An 11,948-nucleotide genomic window follows, 5' to 3' on the forward strand; every position below is an offset into this window, starting at 1 on the left:
TATAATACCATGGATGCAACAAACTATCACTATGGTAGGTGTACAGTTAATAAAAGAGTAAAGAGTAAAACAGACTTTTCTTTATTAACATAATATTTAATGCTCATTCAGCAAGTAAAAATGCTCCTTCATTGGAAATACATTTTTTTAAAATAATTCACCAAGGGGAATGCAAACTTTTGCACCAATATAATTTTCAATATATTACTATAACCTTTCAAATACACTCATTGACCTTTTTTGTTACTTCTGATGATGGGAAAACATTCAAACCAGCTACCATTATTTTGTTAGGTTTAGGGTTAAATTTGCACCTACATGCTATTTTAGTGTAAGGGGATGCAAACTGAAAGAATATGAAAACAACAAACAACTCTTATCGTCAACCTTGTCAATACCATTCAAACAAGAATGTTAACCTATGCACTACGGCATCAGTGAACCATCTAGACCTAAACCTCTAGTATCCTCAGAGATACTAAATGCATTCAGTTCTCACTGACTATAGATAAAGAACAGTCCTTTATGTTGAAGGGTCTTTTAGGTGTCAATAGTGTTTTCATTTTTACTGCCAGGAGGGTGAGCAAAAAAAAGGATGGTTCAACAATATAATGGTGGTTATAATGATGGTTGAATAACAAAAAGCCGGCTGTCAAAGCACCAGCACTAAAAGTTGAGTGGACCTTATTTGGGGAGGATAACCCTGTGTACAAGCTTATCCAGGGGTCAAAGTACCAAGAGCACTAAAGAAGCATTCTTAAAGCATTCCTTCCTTCCCTTTGAACAGATCCTGTGAAATGAAATTATCCGTTGAATGAAAAAAAACTTTTATTTATCTGCTTCAATAAGCAACTGAACTAAACATAATTTTTAGGGGGGGACATCAGAAATCTGTTTATGGCTGGTGTCCACCAACAGAGGGCAGCAGAGCAGAGCATGCTTAATGTTTGGCTGATAAAATAACATCACATGGTACAATGAAGCTGTCAACAAGTTTCTTTGTGTTGAGAAACTCACCTGCACTGTTTGTCGGTCAGGTATCCCACTGTAAACAGATATTTGAGGTACTGCCTGTCTTCCAGTTGTAGTACTATTACTGCTACTACTGATAGTGTTACTACTACTACTACTACTACTACTACTGCTCCCAATGCTAGTACTACTGCTAGTGGAAGTAATTGTAGTAATGTTAGCAGTACTATTACTGCTGGCAGTTGTCGTGCTGGAGGAGATGCTGGTGGTGGCGGTGGAGGTAGTGGTGGTCCCGGTACTGTTGACCGCAGAGACAGGGGCCCCTGGTTCAATCTCCATGGTGCCCTCTGCTCTTCTCACCTTTGACCCTCGGCTCTTCTGAATGGCTCTCCTATGCCTAGAAGAGAGCAAAGACAACATATGAGAATAAAACCACACTATTAACCTTCTTTATATCTAGATCCCAAAGAGTTTCTTCAGTCACAAAACTAATTTGATCTAACAAGCTAAGAAATAACTGAACATTTTAATTTGAAAATAAATAAATAAAAAACAGTTTGATATATAAAAGATATCATGTTGGAAGTGTAACAAGTGTAACAAGTGAAAAAACCAAAGTCTTCTGAAACCAAACTGCAAATAAGCCTAAAAATTCAAAGTCTTGAACAAAAATGCTCATCATTCGGGAATTTTAATGAAGAAATCTATACAGAAAATTTTTTTACCAACACAAATAGATTTTCAGAGCTGAAACAATTACCAATAGATTATCATAGATTTCAATGGGTGAGTCTTCATGTTTAGTTGTTGAAGATAGCAAACATCAACAGAGACTCTTTCTTTTGTCTGATAATTAGGAATCTGTCCTTCCTGTTAAATACAAAGTAATTACATATGAATTATATTTTAATAGAAACCATAAATCTAAATGTAGGATTAAGCTAACGTAAACTACCCTTATAGATTCCAGATGCAAACATCAATTATAGGCCTGATAAATTAAATAAGTGTTGTATTGTTCAACACACTGTGAACTTTAGACTTTTGAATCAATTTGTCAGTCATTTGCACAAAACAGAGGAGAACAAGTTACGCCCTCTCGATAAAAGCCTTTTTAAGACTGGTCCCCTGGTGCTCCGCTCTCCATTACCACAGGAGGAAAGGGTTCAAAGCTCTCCAAGCAGATGAGGTGGAGGGGAGCTCAACAAGGCAGTTGATAAAGAAGAAAGCTATGTCTCTAAATTGTCAAAGGAAAAAGGGAACAAGAAGTTTGATAAAAAGAAGGTATTTGATAGGGCTGAGCTCTTTTAAAAAAAAAAAAAGATCAATCTAGAATTTGAGATGCTAGTGGTATTTAAATTGGATTATTGACTGTGAGGAGGAGGAGTGTGGTGGAGGCCAAGACAGGGCAGATGAACTAAGTAAGTGAGGGCCTAAGGTTGAATGAGGAAGTTGAAGATTTTAAAAGGGCTGGAGTGAGAAGAGAGCGTGATGGAAGTAATTAAATAACAAGCAATGGTGCTGCCAAACTGAAATTCTGAAGCCATTTCCTCCTCCTCATTATTCTTTTGAGTGGATTAGGAGCCAAAGCAAAGCTCTATAGCCCACTTATGTTATAAAGCAGATTTGAAAAAACAAAACAAAAAAACAGACCCATTTATTTTTAAAATATTTGAACAAACAATTAAAACAGTCTAAATCAGAAAAAGGCTGAAATTTGACTTTGCATGTACGTTAGACTCCACATACTGAGACAAACCATGGTCCAAATCTGGACCTACTGACATTAAAACTGAACCCTTAACAAAATTTTAAATCCATGTGATCAGGACTTAGTGACCTCGCAGAGTCAGTTTTTTGGGTTTGTGACCACAGCAAAGCCGTTGTCACAGGAAGGAGCCTGGGTTGACAAGATAGATAAATCTATCTATGCATAAATGTGATGCCAACAGAAAAAATGTGAACTTGACACATGAGATCAGTGTGTGTAATTTTAAATGAAATATCTGCTTATTATAAAACTAGTTACAACAAAAATAAAGTTTTCATACCCATTTTGAACCAAACTATCTTCAAAGTATGGAGGTAAGAAACAAAATGAACCATGTTTTAGACACATACATTTTCCAAATTGGACTTTTATGACATAAAAACAACACATTTAATTGTGCACTTAATGCATATTTATATTATTTAATTACAAATAGCTTAAAACTGGTAGAACCTGTCTAAACGGAAGAGCATCCGAGCAACAATTTCAAGTGTCACTGGACGGAATTCGACAAATTTAAACTAAACTTAGTAAAAAAAGACATTCAATGAAGACATAAAAGCTAATACACAAAGGAACCATGAGTTCACATAACCAAGGCCTGTCATGAATGTAAAAAAAAAATGCCTGTGTACATTTTTTCAGTTGTGAAAAAGCTGAACTCCAGCCCAGCACAGAGGGTTTATGGTTGTAAACAAAGCACCACCACTGCCAGAAGCTGCCTGCAGTCATTAGCCCACATCCTAGGATCTGCTTCTCATTGCCTCCTCATGTGTGCAGAGGGAGGGAATCCCCTCTAGTAATGATGCCTCCATCCCCAGTCTGAGAGGAGTCACCCATCCATCAGTGAAGGGGTGCAATGGAGTAAACCCCCCACTCCAATCTTTAACCCCACATGCACATCTATAGCTACGGCTTTCAGGAAAAACCTGCTTTACCATGAGAAGTGGAGAAGCCAACGTGTTTGAACACACATCAAAGCAGTGCCAGCACCCTGTGCATACTGCCAAGTGCTGGACAGCACCATAACACAATTTCAGCTCGTGGCACACCTCACTTATTGATCTGCACTGGCATTACAAGACCACAAAAACATACTTTCAGATTTGTGCCTAGAGGATTTGCATAGCCTGCAAGAAGATGAGAGCTGTTAAGAGTCTGTCAGACAGACTGGCTGTCTCCTCAGAGCTTAGATCACAGTGCGGAAGTGCATCAGCTCCATCAGTGTCCATACTTCACTTCACATATAGGAAAACTCTGACCCACATTAAATATACCACAACATGTATTAGTCAGCTGCACAAATCCATTTATGTGCAATAATGGCTTTAATAGCCAGGAGATCCATAGAAAAACATAAGCCTATGTGTATATGTGGAGGGGTACTCTGCTGCTGAGACAAAGCCCCCTAACCCCAATGCTCCTACCTCCTTTGGCCCCCCCAACGTGATGCAGGGGTATGATGTCCCATCCCCCGGGGAGTGTGCTGTCGTCCTGCAGGATGTTGCTCTTCTTTGTCTACCTAACTGAGTGGCTGACTGACTGAGTGAGCGTGTGCAAGCGTGTTTCTGTGCCGTTTCCAATCCCCCAACCCCTCCTGCCTACCCCCTAACACACATCGAGCTCATCGTCCCAGCATCAACACACCACTCCACCAACCAGGGGGCGGCCTGCCTCCTGATTATGTGGTATCCTAGCGACAGCCAACAGGGTGCCTATGGATTCCCCCTGCAGAGCAGTGTGCGGATTGGACAACAGGATTCTCTCTAATGAAGATGATGGTAATGATTTTATTCTGTCTCTCCCCTCCCCCCCCACTTGGTGCTGGCTGAATACTGGATTTTTTTTTAGGATGCATAAACCCTCATAAAAGTAGACTAAAACCCTTACCTAGACTATTTTTGATAAAGTCAAAGTCAAGGTAACAAGGTATTCCATTAACATGGCAGCTCAGAATTTGCATATTTTTTATCTTGCTTAATCTTGATCTGGACAGCTGAAAAACAATGGCATTCATTCACATCAAAAGAATTTACAGACTGTAGGTCTACAGTACAGGTTGTGAACCGTTTTGAGAAAGCAAACCAGCCACAAATAACCTCCAGCCATTCGGGTCAATTTTCTATATTTAGGGTCAACTAAGGACATGTGTACTGACTTTTGGGCACAATGAACCTCTACCCCATTATCATCATCATCATCAATGTCTTGCAGACTAAAACTAAGGCTAGAAAGTAGAAGAAAAAAAGTTGTTGTGATAGCCAGTACACTACGTCTACATAGGAGGTGTTCAGTAGTGAAGTGAGGAAGTATAGAATAGCTGGGTCTTGATGTGATCGGAGCCTAATATACAATTATCGCAGTTACATATGTATAATGTAGGAAAAATGACCTAAACCATAAAAATGCATCTTTTGTTTTCACCCAAAACATAAGTGCAACATGCTCTGTAACACTTGTATAGGAACCTATCTGCTTTTTAGTTATGTGAAATGTGATGGTCAAGTGAAAAATGCAACTGAAACTTTCTATCAACACACCATTACCTAGTAAATGCCTGTGTGGTAATGGAAGATACAAGTTACCATAAACTTGCTAAAGCGTTTCAAGGACAGGACTGACGTGAGGAGCGGCCAACCAAATCAAAGCAGAAAGGTGACAAAACACCTATCGTAGCACCCGGAGCTAGTCAGAACTGGACTTCTTTCTTGGAAGCTCTTCGCTACTCATCTGAGCAGCTTTTTTAGTCTGTCTATTATAGCAGCTATAGAGATGAAATGCAAAACAATAGGAAAGGAAAATTACAAACCCCTCATAAAACTGAAATGGGATAGCTCTGCAGTTAAATTCAAACCTCTATTTATTGTCAGCAAAATTCATTTATGTGGGATAGGTTAGATGAAACCGGAGGATAATAGCATACTTGTAGTGTGCCCCACCACATTAACATGCCACCCAACTGTCTGACTGTATGAAATGTAGCCATTTGAATCATTTTCTGGTGCAATGTGGTATTGATTGGGGCCAACCATGCGTGAACCTCATTGATTATCATCTTCTCATTAACATATAGATTAGCTGGCAGTGCAAGCCTCAAGCCTCACACTTGGCTAACAGAGCTGTAAAGCTTTGGGGGGGGGGGGGGGGGGGGGGTAATTCTGAACATGATAGAAATAACATGGACGGGGTGCCTCAGTGATATGGGATTGTTGTCAAGTGAGACATGAAGGTGGTCCAGCAAGGGGTTTTAACACAAACACATTAGTTGAAAGAGCTTTAAAGCTCATTATCAATGTCAACCAACCTATCATGCCCTTCTAGGGAGCAATATAAAAATAAATGATCCCTTTATGAGCACTTCTACATGCCTACATTAAAGACACTGTCAGCCAGCACTAAAACGTTTGCTGGAAAATAAATCAACTCCATGCTCCTTTATGATCCCTTTGAAAAGTCTCAAACAAAACTCTAAATAATCTGTAGGACAACCTTTTTGAGGACAAGATGTACAGCATTGACAGCTCATAAAGAAGTAAATCAGTTTTACCCTTTAGGGGCTAATATATATATTCAGTGGATGTGTTTGTCTTAAATTATTTTTGATGAGCAGTGTCTATTGGTATCACACAGAGGAGATGTATCTGACTTCTAAAATGATCCATTTCAATGGAGTGTTCAAGCTGGTTAATCCTCCCCCTTAAGGAAGTAGATACTGTTAGTGGTTAATTTGCCATCCTTTATTTTTTGCATAATTATCAATCTAGTCTAGTCTTTAAAGGAAACACCAAACAAACATACACAATGACTGCAGACTTGGTGAGTCCGGCAAACATTAATTATTATTTTTGAAAGAAAAAAAAAATAGCAACAACGTATTAATTGATGGAAAGCTATGAACCACTGTTTTTATAACTTAACAACTATTTAAATATTTTATACCAGAAAAACAGAGCGCAGACAACACACATTAAGAATAATAACCACAAGACTTTGAAATCCACACAATTGTTTTCACCAACAATCAGGGAAACTTTATTTGGTGGCCATATTGTAAGTGTTGCTGAAATAAATGCAGTTTTGGAATTGTCACTTATTAGAATGGTGACTGGAAACTTGTCATCACTGCTTTCCTGATGAAAATGGCTAAGTAATTAGGGTTATGGTGCTGATGTTGTGCCTGTCTGTTCCTCCATCAAGATGGTGGAAAATGTTCCTGTTAATGTTATATAAAGTAACTTACTTCTGGCTTACAGAGTGGGCAGAAAGACATCTAAAAAGGTAAAGCACTGGTTGTTTTGGAATGTTGAAAAAAGAAAAAAATAAAGTGGGGAGGGTCTCTAAGGACCAGGGTTGAGAATCACTGCTTTAAATGACAAATTTAAGAAGAAGCATTTTGATGGGGGAAGAAACTTTGACATAAACAGTCCACCATCATTGAACAAGCTCACAAATTTAGAGATAGATGACCCATTCCTTTTTTTTTTTTTATTGTAGATTGTTACGAATAGGTCAGGATATAGTTGAATGCACTCGACCAAACGTACAGTCTTGTCTGTATTCACACATTTGTATAATACATCAAAGTCTTCTATGGCTCAGCTCTTGCATCCACAAAAGCATTGCCTTTATTTCACTACCTAAGATCTGCAAATCAGAACAAACAGCAGAATATCAGGATACAGTTGGTACAAATAGAGACATGTTTAACAAGGTGAAACTAAGGTGTGTTTTGACCTGATGACATCATGTGAAATCCTTAATAGTTATAGTGAAGGTGTGGAAGGCGAGATGTTGAATTCACAAACTGCAGTACAGACCTACAATGGATGAGATGAGCTGCTCTATGAATTCCCCATGCGGGTTTCACATCCTGTGCTCTAAAAAGCTGCAGTTCCTTGGTAATGCTAGGGGGTCATCCCCTGAGGCTGATGATGGTCGATGGGACATGTCCAAACAGTGCAAGCAGGGCAGTGGGTTGTTTGTATGTGTAAGACAAAGATACCCTCTGATCCCCAGGCAAGATTGTTCGGCTAGCCATAATTGAGCCATCTGCCTCAGACGGACCTTGCCTTCCAAAGCAGAGTAGAACAGTACGAAAGAGACTCTGGCTACTTTCCAGCTTTTAAGTGTGCTAAACGTGTGGGTGCCATTACAGCACATGCAGTCTCGCACTATGAAAAAACAAAACTCTTTGACTTTGCCTGAGAAGCCTGTGGTCTTTTTCTGTTCAGCTTCCTGTATAGCTCGAGCCTTCTCCCATATGTGCAAATTGCTCCATGAGATGCTAAAAATTGCCTGGACTATTAACAGCTCTCAAAATAAACATGGAGGAGGCAGACCGAAAAGCACAGAGACAGAGAGAGGGGACAACAGACTGACAGATAAAATAAATTATTCTGTCTCTGATCTATAAATACCACAGTTGAATATTTCTGGCAGAGTGTGCAGATTAGCACATTTCAATCCAAACTGTTCTATCAAAGCAGTCTGAGCCCTCACTCTCAATCATAGCAAAAATAGGGCAGGTTTGAATCAAGTTGAGATGAGCAGCAGAGAAATGATCACTGCCTTCATCAGATACAACCACTTTATATTTCTTTAAAAGTCAAGATGGATTGACTAGACATTTAAATCTTTTGGTCACTGGAGATGTAAACCAGTCAAGATGCTTATGGACAGTTATAGTAATAAAACCAATATTTGTTCAATTGCCTCCATTCATTTTGCCTTGATAAAAAGCATTTGTTATTCTAATTACAAAAATGCAATATCCTGATAATGACTTTTGTCACTGTTCAACCTAAACATCTATAAGCCTGCACCCTAAGATGTACAGTATACAATGTTTTTCACAGTCAGAGTGGTCTATATGTCTTAAAGTGACAGAATACAAGATGCTTTGACCTGTACTGAAATTAAAATAAATACATTAATAATTTAATAAAAACTTGTTGAAGTTAGTCCAAATGTCTTCCAATTCTGGACAAATATTTTGGTCATTTTGGTCTCTGGTCCTGCATTTTTCCACAAGTTTAATAAAAAACTTCTTCTTGATGCAATACCCAAATATGCAAATCAGGGCAATCAGGACTGTCCATACATCCCAATATTATCAGCAAACAATATTATCAGCAACCCATGAAAATACTACAACATAATAAAGAGGGATTTTCAAAAGGATCAGAATGTCATGAATGCCTACCTACAATTTGTCTGTGACTATAAATGGAATGCTAGCTGTTGCGGTGACTGAAACTACACACTTGCACATACTGGTGAACATCTGGTGAGTATTTTGCCAATAAAAGTATGCTCACAAATACTGAATTTACACAAGGGAGAAGAGAGAGAGAAAAAAAATCTGAGTACGCCGAGTGAATACATCAATCCTATTTGACATTAGCATTCTTATTAGTAATAGATCATGGAAAGAGGCAAATGGACGTACAGTGGGTAGAAATGATATACACTGAAGCTGTCCCATATGTAAATTATCATTCGTCTAAACAAAACATAATGACATGTGACTCACACTCCATTGCGACAGACAAATCAGTCTTGTATTAAGACCAACAGAAACTTTGATTTGGAAAACAGTGTCAAAAAGCTGCATTAGCTCAAGTGTCAGCTCTTAGAACAGATGTGCAAGTAATTGTCTCTGGCTGGTTTCCTAGACTGTGTGATCTCAGGTTAAAAGGTGACATTCTATTCCACAATAACAGCTTGCCATCCTTTCAAGCAGATAAAGATAAAACACCCCCTGCAATTAACCCAAGTATTCTTGAAGAAAATCTATGAATTCCTTTACTGATCCTCTGGAGTGTGCATAGTATGAAGCAATATGCAGCAGTTAGATGGTGCATCAACAGGAAAAAGTAATTTTATCAGAACAATTAAGTAACATTGTCCAGTGAAAATAAATACAAGATTCCAATGCATGCAGAACTTGCATCTGTTCTTATGAATGCAAGATCTTCAACTCAGGGATCTATAGCCCTATACCTTAGTGGTCAAGCAAGTAATACATTTTGCATAATATTTGTATAGTTGTTGTCAGGCTCAACTGACTATAATTTAGGTGTTAAAAAAGCAAACAATACCTGTTAAACCAAGGACACTGGAAAATGAGTTAGGCAGAACACATTATCTATTAAAAAGCTCACATTTTGAAAAAGAACCTTAAAAAAAAAACAGTAAGCGCACTAGTAGTGCCCACACTTTCATCCACCCATGTGAAAGCAGGTGGCTTTTTCTACTGTCCAGAACTACCTAGAACAACAATGCACACTATTTACCTGGAAACTAAAAGTTTAATATTATTCGATTTGTTTTTTTAATAATGATCTATTATTAAAAGTAGTTTAAATAATTTCCTCTACTTTACTGGTTGTAACTCAGTTAATGGTTGCAGCTCTAATACCAAAACAAAAGATTGTCATCGGTTCCTCATCACATTAAGACGAAGAAAACATACAACCTTTTTAATTTGACGAGCTGAAATGAGTAAATGTTTGCGATAATAGCTTGCAATATAATTGTTATAATTGATAATTACTTTTTCCCAATGCAACGGTAAACCTACACTGAGACTGACCACAGAGACAGTAACAATTAGTAGAAAGTTAGCTTTTCTAGTGGCATTATTCACACATTAAGGTACCATACTACTGCAGCTTTGGCACTATGATCACCTACACTCCTCTGAGCCAAAGGTCATGACCTAAAGGGACCAAAGTTTCTCCCATAATCATCTGGCTAATTTTAGTCAACGCCAAGCTAAAACTGCAAAAACACTAGAAACGGTATCATTGGTCACTTAAACGTATCTTTTCATTCATAGCCAATTTTCTCCATGACAACATTAGCTGGTACTGAATTCCAGTACAACACTGGCTAAACGCTAGCGCTACTGGGATTTTAATTCTCCAGCCTGGTGGCTGTTTTTCTTGAACGATTCCAGGCTCTGCATACGAAACTCCACGTTAAAGTAACGTTAGCAGGGCAGCTGGGGGCCAAGCGCTGGTGCCTGCTGCTGTTTTGGGGCCCCGAGTAGACGTTAGCTTGTGCGACCGAGTAACCTCACGCGTTCCGACACACACACACACAAACACACACACACACACAAACAAACAAACACACACACGAACGAACACAGTGAAACTGACCTCGGTGCCAACCGTGGCATCTAATGCCAAGAAGCAGATTAGACGTCGCCTTACCGCACAAGCTTTGTAGCCTCGCTCCTCTATCTAGCCGCTCTCCCGTGCTGTTTGTCTTGCTATTCTATACCATTTCTGAAGGGTTGTCGCAGTATCCGAACGGCGCTAGCAGAAGAGGAGCAGCAGAGCAGAGCAGAGCAGAGCAGGGGTGGCCCGAGCAACTCTTTTCATTTGCATTCCATTCCAAACGGATCACGTGACTCGAGCTTGACCAATAAACATAGGGAATGTTTGACCACGCCTCCTTTGCTGTCAATCAACCGTCCCCTAGTGCCCCCTCCTCCTTCCACGCGCCTGTCAAGTGGCGGCCGCTGCCTCGTTCTCCATGGTAACCAAAAAGGGCTTTAACCCTTGAACTTCTGCAGCAACGCGGAACACAGCACAGAGACCTAACATTGGGACGACCACAGCAACACAACGCCGGTAGAAAGTAGATAAGAACATTCATTGACTGCACTTTACAGGTTTTTCTACATATTTCCATGTTGTTCTCCTTTATACGATACTTCTCCACTTGCTTCAGATCAGTGGGATATATAGTACTGTGCAAATGTCTACCAACAAGACCAACAAGAGATTTATTGTTTTAGCAATGCTATGATGACCAAACATATTTATTTCGCATTCTGTTTTATTAGAATGCCACTGCAAAATATGCAAAATATGTAAACAAAAAGAAAAAAAGGTTCTGAAGGCTAAAGCATAGAAGTATTTAGTGTCACCTCCCATCAAATCCTCTCGAGCAGGTGTGGAAGAGCAACTGGAAGAAGTCCAGCGAACACCCGGCTCAGCATCTGGCGGGGCAGCTTCATCTGGAGGCCAAGTTCACAGTCCATAGACGCCTGATAAGGAATGGCCTTTGTGGAAGGATAGCGGCCAAGGAACCGCATTTTCAGAAGGAGAAGAGGGCAAAAAGGCTGACAGGTGTAAAAGCTTACAAGCTCGGAGTGACGATCAGTGGAAAAGAGGAACAAAGAGTGAAAAAT

At 39.3% G+C, this 11,948-nt stretch overlaps 1 protein-coding gene across 2 annotated transcripts in view; it reads right to left on the reverse strand.

The window, feature by feature from the left end:
- The window catches only part of phc2b (polyhomeotic homolog 2b (Drosophila)), a 36,196-nt gene extending 25,054 nt beyond the window's left edge, over nucleotides 1-11,142 (reverse strand). Inside the window, exons 1-2 of one of the 2 annotated variants that reach the window (XM_067505146.1) lie at nucleotides 10,963-11,142; nucleotides 1,018-1,369 (exon numbers count right to left, since the gene is read on the reverse strand). In XM_067505146.1, coding sequence (XP_067361247.1) covers nucleotides 1,018-1,311 — 294 coding nt within the window. In that variant the 5' untranslated portion in view covers nucleotides 1,312-1,369; nucleotides 10,963-11,142. Of the gene's footprint in view, nucleotides 1-1,017; nucleotides 1,370-4,170; nucleotides 4,286-10,962 lie in introns of those variants that run through there. The other variant, XM_067505145.1, reaches the window with a different exon arrangement.
- Between the last annotated feature and the right edge of the window lie 806 nt (nucleotides 11,143-11,948).

This window comes from Channa argus, chromosome 5, assembly GCF_033026475.1.
Source record: "Channa argus isolate prfri chromosome 5, Channa argus male v1.0, whole genome shotgun sequence".
Taxonomy (NCBI): domain Eukaryota; kingdom Metazoa; phylum Chordata; class Actinopteri; order Anabantiformes; family Channidae; genus Channa; species Channa argus.